The sequence below is a fragment of the Vigna angularis genome, chromosome 11 (assembly GCF_016808095.1).
Source record: "Vigna angularis cultivar LongXiaoDou No.4 chromosome 11, ASM1680809v1, whole genome shotgun sequence".
Taxonomy (NCBI): domain Eukaryota; kingdom Viridiplantae; phylum Streptophyta; class Magnoliopsida; order Fabales; family Fabaceae; genus Vigna; species Vigna angularis.
In genome coordinates, this window is record NC_068980.1 from 7,558,394 (window position 1) to 7,584,492 (window position 26,099).

Below are 26,099 nucleotides of genomic sequence, written 5' to 3' on the forward strand. Positions count from 1 at the left end.
AAATAAAAATTAATTTTTAAAATATAAAAAAATGATAATTGAGTAAATTAAAATAATAATAATAATAATTATTATTATTATTATTTTATTTTATTTTTTATTCATTTGTAAATCCATTACATGTGTAACTGTATGTGCAGGATAAAAATAAGAATGAGTGATACATCCTGCAAATCTGCACAGGTGAAGAGAGATTAGAAAATTCGTTTCTCCCGCAAATCCGCGCTTCCAATCACTCGTAAATCAGTTAAAGTAAACATGCAATTCATTCCAAATCCATCTTCGATTATCGACTGGAACAGTGTCTTCCATCAAAGTGAACACAGTATTAGACGTATCCTTAGATACTTCTTAATATTGTCATCTTGAGGTCAATAATGCCTTTTTTTTAATGGTAATCTTGAAGAAGATATTCATATGCAAGTTCTTCAAAGTTATAATCCTACTATATAACCATTTCCAATACCTCTTTTGTTTGCAAACTATATGGCCTTAAACAAGGAGTTGTTTTACCAAGTTCAATAATACTTTGCTCTGTCATCATTATAAACAATATAAATCAGATTATTCTTTGCTTTGGTATTTCATGACCAATGGTTTGGGCCGAGTCTGTCGATATGTGCATAGACCCATTTTCCAATGCTTCTTCTAAGTTACTCACATCATCCAACTTATCCAAATCCCCTATTTTCCTAATTATTTATTGTTTTTTAGTTTTCATAAACCCGAAAACATCTTTATTTCATGTCTTTAGATCGAATTTCAGCTTTTTAAATTTTTCTTTCAAAACTATGATAGGGTTCCCTATTCCATTGTATGAATTCGAGGACTTTCTTACTACCTCCGTAAATCCATGGTGAAAATTCCAAATTGTCTATGTGCTAACATTTACAAATATCAATATTCAAATGTAATTTTATATTGCAATATAAATATTTATTATAAATCTAAAATATGATTTATACATATATAAATTTTTATTTTTCAAAATTTAAATGCAATACATGTAATATATTCAAAAGTGTTTAATTACTATAAATTTTAATTAAATAAAAAATAGTTATCATTTACCCCGTTCATGTTACAAGATGAATTTACAAATAAAGATGGAAATGATATATTAAAAGAATATGATTACACGTGTCATGGTAAAAAAATAGCTGTATATAATTGATAATTTATTTGAACTGAAATTTAAATAGCTTTAAATTAAATTTAAATTCATATTGTATTTAAAAACTAGATTTCCATCCGTAAACAAATATTATGAGGACTATAAAACTTTAAAAAAATACTTAATGTATAATGATTAAGTCAAGACTCTAGTCTTAATAAAAATGGTATTACTCTTAACAATGTTTAATAAAGATGGTTTTTTTATTAAAAACAATCTAAAAATCAATTCCCATCCAAATTAAAGATTCATAGTCACAATAAAGTATGGTTATGTTTTTATATGAAAAGTTATTTTTTCATTAAAATGATGGTTTACAAATTATGTTACCAAAATTGACAATAATAATTATTTTCGAAGAATGGTAAGCATAATAATACTTTTAATTTTTATGTGATAATATAATTCGAAGTTTGAATGACCATAAATCTTCCTTCTTACCATTAAATTACCACTTTGCATAAAATGTCTAAGTCTTGAAAATGATCATCTGTAACGCAAACATTTAAGTTGATGTAAAAGTAGGTTGAATACATTTGAAAAATGTAAATTGTAATAGAGACATCTAGGTGATGTGCCCAAAGTAGTTGCTACAATCACCAAATGTCTTTATCAATTGTCAAATATATTTTAAAAAGGTTAAGCACCTTATAATAAAAAAAATAAAACTCACTTTACCAAAAAAATTTTATAAAAACATGAGCTGTCCTGAAGAATTTATATATATATATATATATATATATATATATATATATATATATATATATATATATATATATAACTTTATTAAGTTATCATCTTCGCCCAGTAACAAATTTACTAGCATAAAAAACATTTTTATATGGATTTTTTTATAATATATATAATTCATTTGGTATAAGAAGTTGTACGATGGCATAACTGTAAAATTTTAAAACTTTTTATATTGATTAAAACTATAATCAACACATTAAACCTCGACCGTAACAAAATGATAATAAAATATAACACTTTTTAAACTAATTAGATTTAGAACTTGTATAAAAAGTTGTATATGTTTTTAATATTAGAGAAGCATTTATATATCGGTTAGCCACTAGTATAGAATGTTTAATGTTCTTCTTTTTAGTCCTTTTCACATCTTAGTTTCTCTTCTTTTTAGTCTTTTTCTCCACAACACTTGACTGCGACCCCCTTTGTGAGGAGGCACCCCTTCTCCCGAAGTTACGGGGCTATTTTGCCGAGTTCCTTAGAGAGAGTTGTCTCGCGCCCCTAGGTATTCTCTACCTACCCACCTGTGTCGGTTTCGGGTACAGGTACCCATTTGTTGAAGGTCGTTCGAGCTTTTCCTGGGAGTATGACATGGATTACTTCAGCGCTGTAGCGCCTGGTACTCGAACTTTGGCTCGAGGCATTTTCTCTACCCCTTATTACCCTGAAAAAGCACGGGCACCATGACTATTGCTTTCCAATTAGCTGTTTTTGCATTAATTGCTATTTCATTTATTTTATTGAGTAGTCTTGTCGTTGCTTAAGCTTCAGTTTCACCTCATGATTTTGTTTGTCATTGACTCTACTCACGTCGTTGATGATCGCATTTGTTGAAGGTTCTGTTGTGGTTCGCTTTCATCATTGACCCTGCTCTCATCATTAGTGCCTCTCATGCTTTAGTCATCATTGGTGATGCATTCCTTCCTTCCTCTCACCCTTATAGCTATAAACAGTGAGTGTATTTTTTAGGTAAGTTTTATTCTATGTAAGCTTCATTTATTTTTTTTCATTACTTATGTTTTTTTCTTAATTTTTTATAAACGTGTTTTTTTATTTTTTTACTGCAAATAGTCATTATAAATTGTAGTGATGTTGGAGAGGTTAGCAATAAATTATTAGTATTAAGCTTCTAATATTCCCCTCACTTTTTAAGAGAGATTAAGTCTAGAGGTAGAAAACTAATAAGCTTGTGACTCTAGTCCAATTGGATAATCAGAAACATGTAGAAAAGAATCATAAGTAATTGTTTATGTTGTGGCAAATGTAATAATAGTTGGTTCCCAGTTGAAGATAGCACATAGATTACCTTTGATATTTTATCGTCATGTGGTTTTCCTTCCTATGACATGCCCAAGTGTTAGAATCTCCAAGAATGTTATACAGTCATTTAGAACAAGCAATCGGGACATAAGCAGTCAATTGAAGTCGAAGCTTCTCATTTTCACCTTTCAACTTGTAAACTCTTTCTTTTAACATTTCATTTTCTGTCTCTAAAGTTGCTTTTACGTTCAAGATCTTCACATGCATAGGCTAAAAATAATTTCTCATTGACGGCTAAAATCTGGAGTATAATATAAAGTGTTGCTGCCTAAGTTTTCCATTGTTTAATCCCATTTTTTCCCTTGAGTAGTTCATGACTTAGCTTATCTTCCATCACTTTAATTTCTCTAAGTTCTTAGTACATGTGCCTCGTTTCTGCCTCCAACTTCTGATTCACTCCACCAGGTTCCAAGCTCATAATTTTTTTGATCCTTATTAGAGGATAATTTTAAATTTTGACTAGCTTGTTCTTCAAGTATCACCTTAGTTTCATCATATATACTCTTTAAAACTTGCACCAATCTTTGCAATTCTCTTTTTCCATCATGTAAAGGGCTAAACATATATGATTCTTCCAAAATCTCATTTTTCTTTTGAGACAACAATTGCTTTTCATTCTTAATTTGACAATTTAACATATCATTAACGGATTGAACTAATTTTAATTTAATGCTTAACGCTGCAAAGGAATCTTTGAGATTAGAATTTTCCATTTGTACATCTTCTATTTTATTCATCAATCTTTTTAGTTTCCCTTTAATGTTGGTATTTACAAGCTTGTCGAGATTGTTGCTTAGTTCTTTAAGTGCTAGGAATTTTTCAAAGACAATGTTCTAGTAGACCAGTGAAAGATTAAATTTTGTTATTGTCTCATGAATCATAATGCAGATGTCATCTTCCACCTTAATTTCCTTTTCACCTAGGTCCATAAATCTTATCATCAAGGAATTTTTCTCTTTAAAGGTTTTGCAACTTTCTTCCTTTATGTTTTGGTGATCCTCTTTTAAATCTAACAGTTGTTTGCATAAATTATTTATTTTAATGACCATCACTTTCCTTTTCTCTTCTAATTTCCTTATTGTCAACTTCAATTCCTGATTTTTTTCTCTGATATATTTTTGTACCTCTGCTTATAATGTTAAGAATTGTGTAGACTGGGTTTTCAACTCCTTGCATAGGGATATTGTTTTTGTTAAAATATTTTCAACCTCTAATTTGAGTTGGTTGAGGAATGTAGCAAAAACTAAATTCTCAACGGCCACATGTCGAGTTTCACTGAAAATTGTGACAAAAGAACTTTGTGTCTCTTGAAGTTTTCCATGTATGTGGTTTAGAAGCTTTCGATCATTTTCAACCATATTTTCACACCAAGGCTCGTGGTTAACATCAAAGCCTTCAACACTTGAAGTAGTTCGATCTTGAATACTTTAATTTTCTCAAACAATAAATTAACATAAACTTGCTTTTGAGTGTTGTCATTCTCCAATTTACATATAAATCTATTAGACAATTTGGAAGCTTCCAAGCATCCAAGGGTATTGAGCTAAATCTGTTGATTCATTATTTATGATGTGGTTTAGTGGCAAGGTTGAGTTCACCCATTGATTCGTCTTTAGAACCTTGTTATCGGTCTCATGATAAAAAAATTCCAAGTCTGGTTAATGATATCGTTAAAATTAGTCACCTCTTGTCTGATGTATTTTTTGCTTTGGAACATAAAACTCTGTCATAATTGTGTTCTTAAAAAATATCTCAAAAGATAAAGAGAAAAATATTTAAATATAATATAGTTAAACAATCTTTATTTCAAATTTTATTATAATTTAATCTCAAAATTTAAAATAAATAAATAAAAATTAATAGGACAACTTAAATTTAAAAATAATACAAACACGTTTTAAACATATTTAACACTAAAACTAATACAAGCTTGTTATAAACTTATTTAACACTAAAATTAACAAAGTAAAAATTTTAAGTATTATAACTTACAATATATCTTTTTAACCTTAAATAAAATCAATATAATTTTTAAATCGATTTCCTGAAGTGGTGGAGTAACAGCATATTGTAGATTCCCAATAAACACAGTGCACAGATCTCAAGAAAAGAAAATGTAGCAGCATGATAAGACGAAGAGGGAATTGATGAATGAATATAAAAAAGATGAATTGGTCCCTTTATATAATTGCTCCTTCCACCCTCCAGCTGGAAATGCTGTCACAAAAGCAAAAAAGACAACAAACCAAAGCACATATCCCACTCCAATTTTAAAACCACTCATCAACCAAGGAATGTCGTTACACTAATCTCTTTTTCTTAAGTCACCAATCTTATTAATACACATTATTCTGTGATTAAGAAACTGCAAACACATTCTATCCAATACAAAATTATGTTAAAAAAATGAAAATACTTTCTAACTCACTCTCTTGTTTATTCTTTAACTTGGTGTTGGTTAATTTCAGTAAATTGTTTTAAAATTCAACTTAATGTACCGTTTGTATGAGTGACAAATTTTATCGAAATTTGCAAATTTTGAAACGTGTTATTCGATAAAAAAATTTAATGAACTGTTTGTTTATGAGAAAGCAATATCATTAAACACGAGAAAGTATATTCACGAATTTTCCGGGAATTAAAAGTATTTACTTATTGAAAGATGCATAATGTACAAAATCAAGCTTAGAAAAATGTACTATGAATTAGCATAACAATTTAGAAGAAAAAAAAGTAGCATAAATAAAAATATTTGTCGGAACTCCTCCATGTTTGAAAGGATGGGGGACCCAACTGTGGAAGGGGAAAGCACGAGAATTTTATGCTCATACAGCCGGTGACAACTGTTGAATTAAGACCCTCCAGCTGGATTTGTCCACGTGGTGCCAACGTATTGGCGGAGATCTGGCATCATTCTTTTTAGAAGCAGTGGTACTACTACACACTCACTGCGAACAGCTTTTGCCAGCTATCACTGCCACAGTAACGGCTATATTTTTTAATCTCGCGTCAATCTATGTTGTGTAATTTTTGTTCATTCCTTGAAATTTTTGAAACCCGTGGCACGTGACATGGCACCGTTACGTGGAATTAAGGGAAGAATGAGTGAGCTGGGATATAAATAACACTTAACACCCACAGGCCTATCTCGTGAGCGCTCACAGCGAAAGCATTTTGAGTAGAGAACCAGAAGAAGCTTCACTTCAGTCTGTTCGTTTCTCAGTTGCATAGAATCTGACCCTTGTTTTGTTATTTTCTTTCGTCTTTACCATAACAATGTCGAAGATGTTGGGACTGTTTGTTGGTCTTTTGTTTCTGGGGTTGGCTGCTTCTGTCAAGTTTGATGAACTCTTCCAACCCAGTTGGGCCATGGACCATTTCATCCATGAAGGAGAACTCCTCAAACTCAAACTTGATAACTATTCTGGTAACTAACCTAACTCTTCAACTTTCTTCAATCCTCTTTTGCACAGTGTTCTTTCCTTTCAATGATTTTTTGTTAGATCTGCTTCTTAATAGACACTATAAAGCCCTGCAATATTTAACATGTAAGTTTTGGGACATTGCAGGTGCTGGGTTTGGATCCAAGAGCAAGTACATGTTTGGGAAAGTGGCCATCCAACTCAAGCTTGTGGAGGGTGACTCAGCCGGAACCGTTACTGCATTTTATGTAAGGGAAATTTTATCAATTAAAAGTGCAACATTTAATTGCTTTTATCCGCAATTCAATTCCACGTTCTGTTCAATGAATGCGTCATGGATAGTAACAATCGATCACAAGAGCCATTACTGTCGTCTACCTAATTCATTTCATCTCGTGAATCTGCATACGTCTAATTTATTCTTGCATTTATTAATTGTCTCTGTCACTGTCGCTGTCTCCGTTCTTGAGCCTCGTTCTAATACTTTTAGTGTAATCTTATTATAGAATGTTATATGGGTAAACTACATTTAGTTAATCATACGTGGTTTTATTCCACTTTGCATTGACCATTATGACCCACCGGGTCATGCCTATATCGATAATTGATGGCATCTTAAATGACCTGAACATTGATGATGATTTTCCATTTGCGTGATGCAGATGTCATCAGACGGTCCAACTCACAACGAATTTGATTTCGAGTTTCTGGGCAACACCAGTGGAGAACCATACTCGGTGCAAACGAACGTGTACGTGAACGGTGTTGGTAACAGGGAGCAGAGGCTCAACCTCTGGTTCGACCCCACCAAGGACTTCCACACCTACTCCATCTTCTGGAACCAGCGCCAAGTTGTGTGAGTATTATATACACACCATCGTTCCATTCCAGTTAATTAATTAAACCGTCATTATCGAAAGCATTCACAAGTTAGTAGAGTCTTTACATAACCCGAAAAGCTGTCAAGAAGACGCGAAAATGCATGCTTTTGTCAGTTGAGCTTTTGCTATCAAAGCGTGACTGTGTCCCCGTTGGGTCCCATCAATTTAGAAAAACAATGGTAAAAGCCAAAGCAGAAGGAATCTTTATTACACAGGTCATTTTCCATGACTAGGTTAAAAATTGAAATCCTTGAAAGAAAGACTTGATTTTGCATAGGCATGTACATATATATATATATATATATATATATATATATATATATATATATATATATATATATATATATATATATATAAAAGTAGTGACATTGGGAAATGTGTGTTGTGAATGTTTAGATTCGAAGTGGATGGGACGCCAATAAGGGTGCATACAAATCTTGAACACAAGGGAATTCCTTTCCCAAAGGACCAAGCCATGGGTGTATACAGCTCAATATGGAACGCAGATGACTGGGCCACACAGGGTGGTCGAGTGAAGACAGATTGGAGCCACGCACCCTTCTTTGCCACCTACAAGGACTTCCAAATCGACGCCTGCGAGTGTTCCGTGCCAGTCACATCGACTGCTTCTGCCAACAAATGTAACAGCAGTGAGGATAAGAAGTATTGGTGGGACGAACCCACACTGTCGGAACTGAACCTGCACCAGAGCCACCAGCTTATGTGGGTTAGGGCTAACCATATGGTCTATGACTACTGCACTGACACTACTAGGTTTCCGGTCACACCTGCCGAGTGTGTCCATCATCGTCACAACTGAAGACAACAAACCCTGTTAACATGTCCTTCATGTTTAACTATGTAATATATTTTCCGTAGTCTTATCTTATGGTAATTCTTTTATTTTGTTGCATGTTTGTGCAATCCATTTTTCTTTTATTAACATCTTATTTTTTATTAGTTTATTTGGGGTGTCTCGTATTAGGATATTATTGGATTACTATAGATAACAGTAAAAAGAATAATATATAATAATTAATTTACTATTCAAAAATCTATTTAACGCTAAGGTTGAAATTACTTTAATATATCTTCAATCATTCTTAATAATCAATTTTAGAAAACAGTCCCTTTTATCTTTAGTTATGCAACTATACACTTTCGTGCCCTCACACACGAACATGTGAAAAATATGCTGCTAACTGGAATTAAAGTGTTTCGCCAGTCATCCTCGATAACACTGCTTGGGTTATGTTTCCAATATTACTTTTTAAAAAATTTTGAGGAGGAATTATAAAAATTATTATTTTTTCACAAAAGAAAATTAATTTGTTTAAGTTATAAAACTATGTAAAATATAAAGAAGTCAGTTTTAAAATGATTGTTATATTTTTCTTCACTAGACCCTAGAGAAGCTAGTTTCAATTAGATTCTTACTCATTTTTCCATAGAGAAAAAAAATAGGATGCATAGAATAGAAAATTAGTAAAAAATAGAGTTATGTTTAGCGGTAAGGAAGTACGAGGAGAAAGCAATAAAATATTGACAGTTTATTTTCATTTTATTTTCCTTTATTTTAACTTAATTATCTTTTCTTTAACGTTTAATTAAATACTTTTACTTTTAATTTCACATGTTTCTATTATTTTAACTTTATAAAATGGAGTCCAATGCACATTAAGGGCCCTGATGTGTGGGCCATTATGGGCCACCATAAAAAAGTGAAAGAGAGTTGCTCCCTCCACCACCATCAACCGCTCTTTGCACCTCTCATACCTTATTTGTCCTTCTATAAAACAGATGTCAACATCCGTTTCACTTTCAACGGATGTTGACGTCCGTAACATCTATTTACATATTTTATATTTTAGTTTATTATTTTTATTTTAAAAAAAAAAACTTCAACGAATGTGGTCACATCCGTTTAATAAATTTTTAAAATTTTTTTATTTATTATTTAAATAATAATATATAAATTAAAATAATAATTATTATTTTATTAAATAAAATAAAATTAATTTATAAATAATTAAATAATAATTTTTAAAAATTAAATAATATTTATATATTAATTTAAAATATAAAAAATTAAAAAACTAAAAACAAAAAAAGACAACGGATGTCGCCACATGATGTGGCACATCCTTTTAATATATTTATAACAAATTTTTTAATTATTATTTAAATAATAATACATAAATTAAAATTAATAATAATTATTCTATTAAATAAAATAAAATTAATTTATAAATAATTAAATAATAATTTTAAAATAATTAAATTATATTTATATATTAATTTAAAACAAAAAAATAAGAAAACTAAATTAAAAAACAAAAAAAGCAACGGATGTGACACATCCGTTTTAATATATTTATAATAATTTTTTTAATTATTATTTAAATAATAATACATAAATTAAAATTAATAATAATTATTTTATTAAATAAAATAAAATTAATTTATAAATAATTAAATAATAATTTTAAAATAATTAAATAATATTTATATATTAATTTAAAACAAAAAATAAAAAACTAAAACCTAAAAAACAAAAAAAGACAACGGATGTGGCACGTCCGTGGAAGAATTTTTTCTTCAACGAATGTTGACATTCGTTGAAGAAAAGAGGTGGGGTGTAAGATATTTTAAAATATAAAGGATAGTTTTGGAATTTTAAAAAAATGTGGTGGTACAGGAAGCAAAGTGGAGTGGTGTAGGGAGTATCCCTCAAAGTGAAAAACCTTCTCTCTTTTTGAGCCCAATGATTTAGTTGAAGGCCCTGATTTCATAAACTAAAGGAAAATACAGAAACAATGAGGAGAGGATTGAAGTGCTAAAACTGATATAGAAAATTAAAAATGGAAGTATGCAAATTCAAAGAACAAGCGAATATTTTTTTATCCCATTTTCCTCCTTTGTTCTTTTCCCATTTTTCAAAAAGTGCCCTCTAATGTCTCTTATAACTTACTTTACTTTAAGCTGATCATGATTTCAACTGTTCCTATTATTAAATTTTTGGTATATGTTTATACTTATAATTATAATTGTTATACACACAACACTATTTTCCTTACAAAATTCAAACAATAGGAACATTAAAAAAAATGAGGTGGATGTTTTGTGATCAACGGTAAAATTAGATTAATTAAAATTTAAAGCAGAGAATTTTGAAATTTTTAGTCCAACTCTTTTAAATGGTAATTTTCGATAATTGTTTTTTGTTTTGCTAATTTGCTTAAAGTTGCCTCATCAAACCCTTAAGAAGTGTTTATTCTTGTTGGCTATTGATAAATGAGAATGAATTTTAGTTATTGTTTTTAATTAATGAGAATGAAAAGTGAGTCACCTGAATTTAGTTTATTTTTCTGAGCAAAAATATTTATAACCTAAGTCAATCTATTATGAATTGGTACGTTAGCAGATTAATTTATTTAAAAATATTTTTTATTCTTTTCATTCATTTTATATATTTATTATAATATAATTAAAATGTATTAACTTGACTTTTTATTTTATAACAATATAATCAAAATGTTCATTTATTTTAATAAATATTATTATAAAGATAATAATTAAACATTAAAATTTCAATTTACATAAATTAACAAACAAGTAAATTAAACATTAAAACTATTTAATAATTATTAAACAACATTATGGTATATAAAAATATTAAATTTATAACTTTATAATTAGAAAAAATAGATAAGGATATTAAATTTTATATATTTATTACAATATAACTAAAATAGACCGATTAACATTGCGATAAAATATTAACTAATATTATTATAAAAAATAATATTAAAATATTAATTTACATAAATCGATAAACAACTAAATTAAACATTGAAATTATTCAATAATTATTAAACAACATATGGCATTTACAAATATTAAATTGTAAATTTATATAATAAAAATAAATAATAATAATAATTAGTAAAAAACTAATAAAAATAAAGATATATTAAAAATGATACTAGCCGCGTCCTCCTAGTGTTGAATACATCTCTTTTCTTTTTTTTAAATAATTAAAAAAAATAACAAAAATATTGGTATAAGGACTCGTGAGATGGTCTGCTCAGTCTACTATTTAATACCCTTGATTTAAAAATTAAATAATAGTATGAGTACTCATGAGATCATCCACATCAGCCTAGTACCATATGCGTTAGTGGTACTTAATATCCTCCATTTAAAAAATAAACAATGGTACTAATACCCTCAATTTAAAAAACTAAATAATGGTATGAGCACTCGTGTATATCTAAATAATTAAATAATGGTATGAGTACTCATGCTACCATTCCATCAGTCATAATATCCCCAATCTAAATAATTAAGCATAATTCGCATTTGCTTAGTACTTAATATTCCTAATCTAAATAATTAAATAATGACATGAGTACTTAGATGATAATCTGCATCAACTTAACACTCAATACCCTTAAGTCTTATAGAATAATTAAATAATGGTAAGAGTACTTGTGTGATCGTTCGCATCATCTTATCCCTTTCTTTCTCTTTTAAAAATAATTAAATATCATTATAAAAAATATGAGAACTCGTGTGACCGTCCGCATGGGCCTAACACTCATTCCTTCTTTCTCTCAAAAATACCAAAAAATATAAAATCTTTAAAAACTAAAAATATCCACATTTTCAAACAAACAAGCAATTTTTCAATAAGAACTACGTCTTGATTCTCTATCAAAAGTGAAGATACATGAGAGTAAGGCTAGTCCTTCTTAGGTTCACTTCCCAAGAATATAAATTTATCCATAATTATTTCCAAACAAATTTTTCAAACAATTAACCAAACAAACTTTGAGATAGTTTTCAAAAGAACTACATAACTCTGATATCTCATTTTGAATGAGAGTATATAGGGGCCAAAAAAATAAAAAATATATTTATTTCTTTAGAGTGTTATACTTGAGAGTATAGTTAGATTTTTTGAAAACCACGTCACTTTGAATATTTAATTAAGGGTACTTACTGCCTTCGGGTAAGCATGACAGGGTGCTAATATCTTTCTTACGCATAACCGACTTCCGAACCTAAAATTCGATTTTTGCAGATCATGTCTTTCTTCATGATTTTTCAATAGTTTTTCATAAAAAACTATAATGACGACTCTAAATTATTTTGTTTTTAAATCCATTTTTTTAAGTTTATCGTCTTGTCCGATTCCGGTTGTAACATTATTATCCATTTGATTTTGAAATTTAAAATATAAAAATAATGTAAAAACATGGTAACAAAGTTTGAATATAAAATTCGAAATCCCACAAAAATTGTAAAAAAAATGAAGTCTTTTTAATTAAACCCTTTTAATGTACTTAAATAATTTTCATAAATTTCTAATCTATAGGAAGAGTTTATATTTAAGTTGGGAACAGAATCTGGAAGAAGAAAAATTAAACAAATTTTAAAATTTAATAATTTATTATATCACATAAAGGTATTTAATAATAACATAGTAGTACAATAACATAATAATATTAATATAATAATAATAATTAAATATGATATAAAATAATAATTAAATAATTGAATAATGATATCTTTAATAAACTAAATAATAAAACACTACAAATAATATTTCATTTAAAATTGCCCTCCAATTATTTCAAATTTAAATAATAATTTAAAAATAATTTTAATAACATAGACATAAGTGTATTATTCAAAAAATGAAAATTATTAATTCTTTAAATTTTAGAAGATATAATGGAAGATAACCATTTCAATTTCAATTTTTATTTCACCTTTTTCTTATTTTCATATTCTAGAAGTGTTCATAGGAAAAATTATCCTAACTGACCCACAAAAGGAGTTTTCCCGTTTTAGTTTAATTTTGTCATAACTTTTCTTTATCTTGGACAGTCATACGCTCGAATTGGTATGGCGAAGGAAGCTGCAGATGCTGCATCACAGGCAAAAGATGGTGAATTACTTGGTCGGCTGAAATTGACTTTTGCACAAAATGCTGCAGCTGCTTCATCGATATTTGATACTCTTCGAGATCGGTTGTCTTTCCAAGGTGCTTAATTTTTTCGGACCTTCCTTCTTCCTTATTTTTGTCCTTTTGGAATATTTATTGTGTATATTGTGAAAATCAAAAATAGTGTATCTTATATGCTAATGTAAGAGGTAAATGTGCTCAGATGTTTGTCTTAAGTTTTTTCTTTTTAGTGTCTTGTAATTTGCGTGGTTTATCTTCTATATTCCTGTATAATAAATATTTAGTAGTAATCGAAAGCTGTTTTACCCCCTGAAATGTTACTTTTAAATAAATACATTTAAAATTTCTTATATTTCAAATTTTAAATAGGATACAATCATTTATTTTTTATTATTTAAAAATGAATAAATAAATATATCTTTTAAATTAAAGTTTTAGTGTAAGATATGCAACTTAGAATTGGAAATGAGTATGCAAAATTTGATATTCTTAAATATGAAATTCTATCTATAGCGATAATAAAGAGAATTAAAATAAATTGCTCCAATTATATATATATATATATATATATATATATATATATATATATATATATATATATATATATATATATATATATATTTTGCTTTATTATTTTCTCTCATTTGTTTTTTCATATTTTTTAAATAAATTATCTATTTAATTTTAACTGAAAATTAAATTAAAAGTAATAGTGTATCCCAACAATTCATGTTATACCAAACTTTTAAAAATAAATTTAAATGACCGCAACATTTATACTCTTAGAAAATTTCATATCCTCAAATGCGTCTGGTAGCTATATTTCATGTCATTTATTAGAATTACAACACAAATGCATGCGAATTTGACTATTTTTTTTTATATACAAGTTTATATTTATTCTTGTTCTTATTTTTGTTGGGTATGAAATTTATGGTCTATTCTTCCTATGAAATGAAACAGGATTATGCTGAACGGTGAAAATAAGTTTTTCTTATTCATATTACCTATTATTCATATTACTTAATAAACTAATAGTATTTTAATAATTTAAAATGAGAATAAGATTAGATAAATATATACTTTTGTTTTTATATTTGATTTCAATAAATTAGAGTATTGACAAAAAATTGCATTATTTAAATACAAGTATGAATAATATTCGAATCCAAATAATATAAAATTTTACATCAAAATTAGAGGCCAGGATAATAATGAGGTGAGTCTGGATTTAACTATCCCATTATTATCTCTAAAGCAAAAATTCTTCACCATTCTTATATCCAACATTATTAAGATTAATATTTTAATTAATTAAATTTATTTTGAATTAAAATTTTAGTTTGTAATTATTTAATATTTATTTATTTTTAATTTTTTGGAATTTAAATTATTTTATTTGTAATAATAAATTATTTAATTATTTAATTTTATTAATTTTTTGTTTTGAATTATTTAATGTTTAATTTTTTTATAGTTTTTTTTACAATTTTAAGATATTTTAATATTTTTTTAATAAAATATTAGGATTTTATAATTATATAAATATTTTAATTAATTAAATATTTTTAATGGAAATTTTTCGTTTGTATTTTAAATACTAACTTTTTTCATATGCATTTTAAATACCAATTTTTTTTTACGAAATTAAAAAAAGTCATACAAAAACTATTCGAAATTGCATGTGAAAATTTTTGTATAAAATATTGCATGGGAAAAAATAATTTTTTATGAAATAATTTTTTATGATGTAAAAAATTAACATTTTGTGAAATTTTTTTGTATAAAATATTCAAAAACTAATAATATAAAATCAATTAAAATAATTTATAATTTGAAAGACTTAATAAATCATTAAAATTTAATAAATATTTAATTATAATTTTCGAAAGACTTTATAATTAAACATGTAAACTTTATTTGCTATTATTGGAATTGATGCATTTAAAAAATCACTCATCCGTTTTCTTGTCATTATTATTATTATTATTAATGTGTGTTTTTCAGATACATAAAACTAGAACATTCAAATTAATTATAACAATTCTAAATTATATAAACAAATTTGAACTAAACTATCGAATATCTCCGAATTCAACAAAAACAAATATTGGACGGTGATATCTTAATTTCTATTGGTTATCGAAATCTGTTTTTTCCATTATGACATTGGATAGAGGGAATAAGAGATTTGATACTTTCTTTTTGTAGTATACATCTTTATATCAATTTTATTTTTTCATAATTTTTTATTAAATTTAATAAATTTATACAAATTATTTTTTAATATTAAAAATTATTTAATTAAAAATTTATAAATTCATACAAAAATTTAAAAAAATAAAACTAATATAATAATTAAAAAACTAATATAATAAACATTTAAAAAAACCTTTAAAAACATGAATTTGGACATACGAAAATTACATCAAGAAATCCGATTCTTCCTTTATTGGATGTCGACATTCGAAGCTGTGATTTTTGAATTTTCACTGATTCATGTTTTTGAAGATTTACTCTTCATATGAGTGGACATTCGTAAAAAAAAACCACTTAGCGTTCAAGCTCTCACCACCCTCACCTACCTCGAACCTCCACGTCCAAGTTGCCTCCAACACCTCCAAGCTGTCTCGAACCTCCACATAGAAGCTGTCTTCAACACCTTTCAACTGCCTCCAACAATCTTGATAAAATCTCTCTCAAATCTCTTGAAAACTCAAGGAAGGAGGAGAATACTCAACGAAATGAGGTGTATAACACTCAACAAAGAAGTGAAATGGGGTGCAGGTGTTCAAAACAGTATATTTAAAACTTTCAGTGCTTCATTCAGTGCACTCATAAAATTTCTCAACAAATAAATTTTAATGTAAAATTACCTCAATAATTAATTAGAGAACATTAATAAAAAGATTAAATATATTTTTAATCCTCTCACACAAAAGGAAAAGTTTATTCATTTTCGTGCTCTCCCTTCAAAAAAACCTCAAATATTTTGTCATAAAAAAGTAACTTAAATTTTCTTTGTGGATCCTTCCCTCTACACCGATCACACCAGCGCTACCTCAGCACCATGATCTCCTCTCAGGCCACAACCATACCTCGTTCGCAACCCATGGCGAACCACCTCTACAGCACGAGCAGATCAAAGACAAAAACGCAGCAGCAGGCTTCACACTAAGATCCATAGCAGCTTTCACAGTGTGGAAGAAGATAATCCACCATCGTTGACGCACCTCACGACACCGCCAATCTGCTATATGAGAAAACGAAGCAGATGATTTTCCCAATCTTGGCATCTTTGATTTTCCCCCAATTCTCTCCCTTGTAATCTAAAAATTTGTTTCTTTGACTTTCTTCAGCAATTCTTTAATTTTTCTCATGGCTTCAGATTCCAAAAAGGATTTTCCTGCCGGTATGTTTTCTTTTCTGGATGTGGTGAATGAGTACTGATGTTATTGTTTTATAGGGTTTTTTATCCCATCTGCCGCAAATTCAGTGGATGTCTTATCTATCTTTCCTTTTAGATTGGTATTGAAAACATTTTTTTTCCTAAATTAACAAACTTTACTACCATGTTGATCTCAGTTTATGCTTGTTTGTCACTGCAGTGAAGATGTTAACTTTAGGATTAAAGTCTTTTGTTGGTTGAATTGAATTTACAACACGAGTTTGTTGTTTTGAAATTGCTTAATTATTCTCATGTGTGACTAACATCTGTGTTGATGTTTATATATAAAGTATGAGTGTGAACATTTAGTGCATAGAATTTTTTTCCCTTTATCCTTTTCTTTGGTTACTCTGCATGAAGCTTTCTTTTTTACTTTTTGGATTTTTTAAGTTCAATAAGCTTTTCTAGTGCTGCAATATGCTCAGTTCAAGAAGAAATCATGATAGCAATAATACAAACCCAGTTCTCAAATTTCTGACACCAAACACATCCAAAATCCAGAGAATAATTTAAAGCTGCCAGAGGAACAGGAAGAGATTGAATCAAAGAACATCATTCTCGAACTTTCTTTCATCAGCTCTTGATATCTGTAATATTAGAACAAGGCAAAAAAGCTCGAGGACTCTAAGCTTGGAAAACTAACAAAAATAATTGAGACTATGCAGGCAGAGCAATGTATTCATTCTCCGTTCTCCCCCAAATGGAATGTACTCAAAATTATTCCCTTTAAAATCAAATTTGTGCCATCGAACCTCTCAGGTATGGACTTCTCTGCATCGTAACAGTGCTTTTGATCTCTGCATCGTAACAGTGCTTTTGATCTCTGCATCATCACTCTTTGGTTTCTCAACAACTCTGACATACCCCCACTCCATTACAACAGCTGAGAAGTTCCTCTAATCGCCTAACCTCAACATCTGAACCAAATCACCGCTGAGCTTGCCCAAAAATCCTCCATTTTCACCGAAATAATTTTGAGAAAAAAATCACGTGGTGACCTTTCATTTTAAAAGTCAAAGATGCATGAAGGACCGACATGCTTCAGAAAGAAGAAGAGTGATGTGACACCCGTTTAGCTAGAAAAAGTTTAAAACTGTGATTTTTTCAATGACTAAAAATTTAAGTTTTCTAATAAAAAGGATAAAAATCAATAAATTTTTAAAAAAGACACAAAATATAAAATCGTGTGAAAGTTGAGAGACTAAACTTATATTTAACCTGAAGTCGTGGAAAAAGTGAAAAACCTTCTCTCTTTTTTGAGCCCAATGATTTAGTTGAGGGTCCTGATTTCATTAATTAAAGGAAGATACATAAACAATGAGGAGAGGATTCAAGTGCTAATATAGAAAATTAGAAATGGAAGTATGCAAATTCAAATAACAACCCAATATTTTTTATCCCATTGTCCTTTTCCCATTTTTCAAAAAGTGCCCTCTAATGACTCTTATAACTTTACTTTACCACTCAACACTCTTAAAAAAATACCATGCTTGGGACTACTCACCTAACAACCTCATCATGATTTCAACTGTTACTTTTATTAATTTATTTGTATATGTTTATACTTATAATTATAATTGTTAAACATACAACACTATTTTCTTTACAAAACCCAAACAATAGGAACATAAAAAAATAAGGTGGATGTTTTGTGATCAACGATAAAATTAGATTAATTAAAATTTAAAGCAGACAATATATGAAATTTTTAGTCCAACTCTTTTAAATGGTAATTTTCGATAATTGTTTTTTGTTTTGCTAATTTGCTTAAAGTTGCATTATCGAACCCTTACGAAGTGTTTATTTATTGGCTATTGATAAATGAGAATGGATTTTAATTATTGTATTTTAATTAATGAATGTTTTAAAATTAATATCAATGTATTTTTGTAGTTGATAAAACATTTTAAATTGTTTAAAAGTAATATATATATATATATATATATATATATATATATATATAGTTGTTTCAGTTGGTATAGTAATGTGTATCGGATTTTAGTAGATAAAAATATCTTAATATAAGATGGATTATAAGTTTTAAGATCAAGGGTATTTGAATAATTTTCAATCTCAAAACTAAAAAAAAAAAAGAAACTCCCAAACCTTACTCACCTCCCTCATTCCTCTCATCCCTTTATCTTTCCTCTCTCTCACTCAACATTTTCTCTATCATCCTGTAGTCCCAACTAAAAAAATCAGAAACATTCGCCTAACCCTAATCCACCTTGCTTACTTATCCAATTTATTTCTCTATCATCTTCATACTCTCTCTCACCCACACAATTCCAATTGAAGTGAAATCTTTCGAATAAATCAATGCAATTAGGAGGATTCGATGAAAGGACATCAATTGAAATCCTGGATTTTCGAGAGAAATCAAGAATTATCGCTATTTCTTAGATTCATAGATAGGTTGGGGCAACAATATCATAAAAAATACTTAAAAAAAGAACTAAAATACTGGCAATTTGAAATGAAATATAGTTCCAGATTCATGTATTCTTCTTGTACTAACTTTTTTGTACTAGATTCAATTAAATTGGAACAAAATCTTTCATCATTTTTTGAATTCTTCCTTTTTATCCTAATTATTTTCATATTTTTCTTAGATTCGAATCCAAAAAGAGTTATAAGTTAATTAAAAGCAACCCGCGACATCGCAATTTGTTGCTCTCTGTTCGTTCATTTCTTTTCCACTTCAATAACAAAATAATTTTGTCTGTGGGTGAGAGAGAGTACAGAGATGAGAGAGAAACAAATTGGATAAGTGAAGAAAGTGGATTAAGGTTAGACGAGTGTTTCTGATTGGAGTGAGAGAGATAAAAGAGAAAGGGTTGAGAGGAATGAGGGAGGTGAGTAAGGGTTTGGGGGTTTCTTGTTTTTTTTTTAGTTTTGAGAATAAAGATTATTCAAATACCTCTAACCTTAAAGCTTATAATCAATAATATATGAGAGTATTTTTGTCTACTAAAACTCGGTACACATTGCTAAAATGTAACAACTAAGCGTTAACAAATTAGCAAACCCATATATATATATATATATATATATATATATATATATATATATATATGGGGTTTGCTAACGCGCGTACGCCTGTTTTTCAGTTGGTACGTTTTAGCAATGTGTACCGGATTTTAGTAGACAAAAATATCCTTATATATCATGGATTCTAAGTTTTAAGGTTAAGGGTATTTTAATAATTTTCATTCTCAAAACTAAAAAAAAAAAAAAGAAACCCCCCAAACCCTTACTCACCTCTCTCATTTCTCTGAATCCTTTCTCTTTCATCTCTCTCACTCCAACCTTTTCTCTTTTCTCTGTCATCCCTACTGTAGTTCCAATTGAAAAAATCAGAAACATTTGCCTTTAAACAATTTGCCTTTGTAAAGAGTTGAGTTATTGACATATTCACCTTCAGGCAAAGGTTCATTCAAGATCTCTTTAATTTCACCATCTTCACTAACCCTCATCATCTGCATATGTTGAATCATCATCTCTAAAAAGACCCTCCAGGCCAATTACCAATTCTTTTGGATGTCATTATGCTTGTGAAAATTAGATAAAATTATATACGACAAAAATTATAAAATGAAAACTCATTATAAAGTCATTTTTTGTAAGAAATTGTTTAACAATGAGTATTTCTGATTTTTTTTTCCAGGCCAATTACCAATTCCTTTGATGTCTGCTTGTGAAAATTAGATAAGACAAAAATTATAAAATAAAAACTCATTATAAAATCATTTTTTGTAAGAAATTGTTTAACAACGAGTATTTCTGATTTTTTCCAAGTCAATTACCAATTCCTTTATGCTTGTGAAAATTGGATAAAATTAGATAAGACAAAAATTATAAGATGAAAACTCATTATAAAATCATTTTTTTTGTAAGATTGTTTAACGGCAAGTGTTTTTGATTTTTTCAATAGGGGCTACAGTAGGGATGACAGAGAAAAGATTGGAGTGAGAAAGATGAAAGAGAAATGGTTGAGAGAAATTTTTGATTTTTTCAATTGGGGCTACAGTAGGGATGACAGAGAGAAAAGATTGGAGTGAGAAAGATGAAAGAGAAAGGGTTGAGAGGAATGAGAGAGGTGAGTAAGGGTTTGGGGTTTTTTTTTTTTTTTAGTTTTCAGAATGAAAATTATTAAAATACCCTTAACCTTAAAACTTAGAATCCATGATATATAAGAATATTTTTGTCTACTAAAATCCGGTACACATTGCTAAAGCGTACCAACTGAAAAACAGGCGTACGCGCGAGAAACCCCCCAAACCCTTACTCACCTCTCTTATTTCTCTGAATCCTTTCTCTTTCATCTCTCTCACTCCAACCTTTTCTAAATCCGGTATATATATATATATATATATATATATATATATATATATATATATATATATATATATATATATATATATATATATATATATATATATATATATATATATATATATATATATATATATATATATACACACACACATCCATATATAGATTTTTGTATTTTGAAATCTAATAAATATTATCGTTTTATCCATTTAAATTAAGTCACTAGTACAAAAATAACGTATAACATCACGCGTTCAACGTCCAACCAACGTAAAAAAATGAGCGTTCAACGTCCAACCAACGTAAAAAAATGAGCGTTCAACGTCCAACCAACGTAAAAAAAATGAGCGTTCAACGTCCAACCAACGTAAAAAATGAGCGGTGACATTTTTGTAAATAAATGCAATTATTAAATGTCGTTTATAATTTTAATTCCACCTAAAAGAATATAAAACGTCGAATGACCACTAGTGCAAAAACAGGATATAACGTCACACGTTCAACGTTCAACCATTGAATAACCAACCTTAAAAATGACCGGTAGCATTTTTGTAAATAAATGTAATTATTAGACGTCGTTTAGATTTATAATTCAACGTCAATTTGTTATATTGGATAAATTTTGCGAAAATGTTTGGTCCGAAGGTGAAAATGTATTTACGTATGATGTCAAATTTGCTAGAATTAGACGTCAAAAGGATATAAAACGTCGAATACCCCAACATTAGACGTTATAAGGTTAGTGAATTCAATAAAAATTTGAGCGGGAGAATGAAAATTCATTCACTTTATCTTAGTGCGCGATACCTTCTTCTTTGCTCAAACTTTTCTGGAACAAATGCATGTTAATTAACTACTTTATGTATGATTTTCGTTTGTTTTGACCAATTATTTTCGTGTTTTTGTCATTCTTAGGCGCATTCTGCTTTCTCTCTCAGTGATGACAATAATTTATTTTGACGAACCCACTTTTGAAGTTAGTTTTCATTTTTCGTTTTGAAGAACTTATTTATTGAACTTGTTTGTTTTTGAACTTGTTTGTTGTTTTTGTTTGGTTGAACTTGTTTGTTGTAGTTGTTTGATTGAACTTGTTTCTTGTTTGTTATTATTGTTTGTTGTTCATACTACACTACACGTTCATAGTTCATGCTTTATAAAATATCAAAAACTGAAATTTGTTGTTTTTCTGCATTTTTTTAATTAACTAATTAAGAAAAATTGATTAACGTCGAATATTGACAAAATTAATTAACGTCGAATTTGATTAACGTCGAATATTGACAAAATTCGACGTTAATTTGATTAACGTCGAATTGTTCTATGTTCAACGTCAATTTAACGTCTCCCGATATGACGTCTATTTCTAATTCCACGTGAAAGGCCAAAAATATTCGACATTGTACGTTGTTTTTGTACTAGTGGACTTTTAAATTTGACGTCAAAAGGTTAGTGCATTCAATAAAAATTTGAGCAGAAGATTGAAAATTCATTCACTTTATCTTAGTGCGCGATACTCTCTTCTCTTCTCAAACTTTTTTCAAACAAAGTTTGACGAGCAATGTAATCTTTCTTTCATTTGATAAAAATGCATGTTAATTAATTACTTTATGTATGATTTTTGTTTGTTTTAACTGATTATTTTCGTGCTCTTGTCCTCCATAGGCGCATTCTGTTTTCTCTCTCACTGTGACGAAACTTTATTCCGACGAACCCACCTTTTGAAGGTTAATTTTCGTTTTCGTTTTTGTTTTGGAGAACTTATTTGTATAACTTGTTTGTTGTTTTTTTTGTTAAACTAGTTTATTGTTGTTGTTTAGTTGAACTTGTTTATTGTTAGTTATTATTGTTTGTTGTGATACTATACTACACGTTAATAGTTCATGCTTTATAAAATATCAAAAACTGAAATGTGTTGTTTTTTTGCTTTTCAGGTCAATTGTAAAAATGGATAACAATTAATTAAAAAAAATAAAAAATTTTGATTAACGTCAAATATTTAAATGAGAGATTGGTAGTATTGTTGAGAAACTTAACATGAGAATGAAAAATCATAATAAATTTTTCCAACCCAATTTAAAATAAAAAATATAAAATATAATACAATTTATTTACAATAAAATATAAGTCTGAAATATGTTAAACCCACATGTACAAAAATAAAATTAGTTTGATTTATATTAAGTTTAACTTAATCATTAATAAAATCTAACCTAATTTAATTAGGTTAAATTTGGTGGGAGTGGACGAGGAATTCATTGAAAGTCATAGTGTTTGACTAAAATGTAAATATGGCAGAAATTAAAAACAATTAGAATGTTAAAATGAAAGATAAGCAAAAGACAACAGTAACACTGCAATTAAAGAGTGATGGAAGTAATATTAATTTTCTTTATTGCCACATTTATTATTGATTACCTTCTTTGTTTGTTAGCATATTCTTGAAAATGATGACCAAAGCGAAGCGGCTGGTGAACCCTAATTAGTTGTCGGTGTTTGTTGGCAGAGCTCGTCTCTGTTTTCTTCGTCATCTCCCATCCTCGGCCAGAGATGCGCCGAACACACTAAAGCTTTCGACTTTCCGACACCCTCTCAGGTTTTACCTCTTTCATCTTTTTTTTTTCTTGTTTTTTCCTTCTCAAAGGGCTTTATTTTCTCTGGTATTTTTTTTAGTCTGCCCCTAAGTTTTTCTTATTCCCAATTGTACTGATGAACCGAGGAAGGGGACTGATCACTTGCTGACATTTGCATTAGATATTGTTTGGATAATTTTCGTAGTAATTGTATTGGTGATTGTAGAGTTGGGTTAGCACAAATATGTGTAGAGTGGTGTGATGTTTGCTATGTTATTGAAGGGACAGTGGAATGATAAGCATGTTAAATGGGGTTATTTGTTTCAGTTTCTCATCGGAGATATGTTACAATTTGAGTTACAGCGAGTGAGCACTTGAATTTTTATTACTTGTGTGTTTGGGTTCACATTAAGTTATCTAGAAGCACGTTGAAGTACCAGCTAAATGCCTTGTTGTTTGATTGCACACTGAATATCTGATCTTGAGTTCAAGCAACTTTATGGAGCTTTGATAAAAATAATTTATACAAAGTTTTACCATTGCTTTTAGAATAAAAACATCCACACGTGAATCACATCCTCTTTTCTTTCAAAACCAGTTTTGCAAAATAATTACTCAAGCACACATAAGCTTGAAGACTTGTTTTCTTGACAGGTGTTTGGTTAAGTGTTGCTATGTTATAATGTTAACATTGTAGGTTTTTCCTGTTCATTACATAGTGCAACTTGAATTGGATGCACATGTTAGCGAAAGCACATAGTAAGGGGGATGGAACCAAGTCCCTGGCTAAGATACTGGCGAAATGGAAAGAATATAATGCCCAGCTTGATTCCTGTGATGATGCGGATAAACCAGTTCGCAAAGTTCCTGCCAAGGGATCAAAAAAAGGGTGTATGAAAGGTAAAGGTGGGCCTGAGAACTCGCGGTGTAATTACAGAGGTGTTAGGCAGAGGACTTGGGGAAAGTGGGTTGCTGAAATCAGAGAGCCGAACAGAGGGAAAAGGCTCTGGCTAGGTACTTTTCCCACTGCCATTGGAGCTGCCCTTGCATATGATGAAGCAGCGAGGGCAATGTATGGATCCTGTGCCCGTCTTAACTTTCTCAATGTTTCTGTTTCCAGTTTCTCTGAGGAATCCTCCAAAGATTCTCCATTGGCGAATCATTCTGGTTCCTCAAAGGCAGTGTCTACAAATGAATCCATGGTTTCACTTAGTAACTCTAAGGGGGGAGGAGCAGAAGAGGATGTTGATATGGAGCCCATTTCCTTATCCTTAAGTGTAAAACACGAGAACGGTGAAGGTGAATCAGGGATAAGTTCATCTCCTCCTTCTTCTTCATAGTGTACATTTGAACATGGCTAAAATTCTTAGCTCATGTACTTGTTAATGGTAGCTTAGGTTTAATGAATCCTGATATGTGGTCCCTGGATATTAACTTCTGTAAAACTAAAATGAACTTGGTTGCAAAATGGTCATTCTTCTGATTTTGGCCCAATGTGCTCAAGGTATCCCCATTCTGTTTTTAACTCATCATATGTGAATTATACTTACCTTTGTTTTGTCTTGTAAGATGCTCCTTCCCTGCCAACTCTACACCTCCAAACCCACTGCTACTGTCTTAATTTTCCTGCGTAATGCTGCATGAGTTGCCACTCTCAGAATTGATTTATTTCATTTGCAGAATTTCCATTTTTATATTATACTGTTTTTGCTATGAATGATTGATTGGATTATAATAGGATAGAATAGTGTATGGTGACTCTACACAAAGCAGATGGGAACAAAGCATGAAGTATTTGAGTTTGAGATGGATTTGCCGCAGTTTCAAACCAACATGGATGGGAAACTCAATCTTTTCTATATAATAAAATCATATCGGATTAACAAAAAAGACGACATTCTCGAGACCAGGAGAATAGGAGGATTCATAACCATAATTATGTCAAAGTTTTCGAGTTCTTTCTTTTCTCATCATAGAATATTTGTTGTACTGTTTCCTGTGACCCTCCGCCCGCAATCCCATGATGCTAGCTGTACTGAATATCGATTCTTTCAATTATATTAAAATGATTTACGGCTTTCGAAAAAATAAAAGATAAAGCGATTGAAGACAATCTGAAAAGGTTACACTAGTATGGAGCTGATATTCTATATTCTCGGGCTCCAAATTAGATTATATTTTGAAGTGACAATTTGGATGATGTATTAAGAGATTTTTTTTTCTAA

The 26,099-nt window shown here is 29.2% G+C and overlaps 2 protein-coding genes across 3 annotated transcripts; both read left to right on the forward strand.

The window, feature by feature from the left end:
- Positions 1-6,371: 6,371 nt before the first annotated feature.
- On the forward strand, positions 6,372-8,460 carry LOC108332272 (xyloglucan endotransglucosylase protein 6). The gene is made up of 4 exons (XM_017567437.2): positions 6,372-6,671; positions 6,814-6,914; positions 7,329-7,522; positions 7,944-8,460. The coding sequence occupies exons 1-4, from the start codon at positions 6,521-6,523 to the stop codon at positions 8,365-8,367; spliced, it is 870 nt and encodes a 289-aa protein (XP_017422926.1). The 5' UTR covers positions 6,372-6,520; the 3' UTR covers positions 8,368-8,460.
- A 15,240-nt stretch (positions 8,461-23,700) lies between these two features.
- On the forward strand, positions 23,701-25,368 carry LOC108333048 (putative dehydration-responsive element-binding protein 2H). 2 transcript variants are annotated; one of them, XM_017568370.2, is made up of 2 exons: positions 23,701-23,897; positions 24,594-25,368. In XM_017568370.2, exon 2 carries the CDS (start codon positions 24,609-24,611, stop codon positions 25,212-25,214), a length of 606 nt encoding a protein of 201 aa, XP_017423859.1. In that variant the 5' UTR covers positions 23,701-23,897; positions 24,594-24,608; the 3' UTR covers positions 25,215-25,368. The 2 variants fall into 2 exon arrangements, with proteins under 2 accessions (XP_017423859.1, XP_017423860.1); XM_017568371.2 differs by having other exon boundaries at positions 23,719-23,897; positions 24,572-25,368.
- The last annotated feature ends 731 nt before the right edge of the window (positions 25,369-26,099 follow it).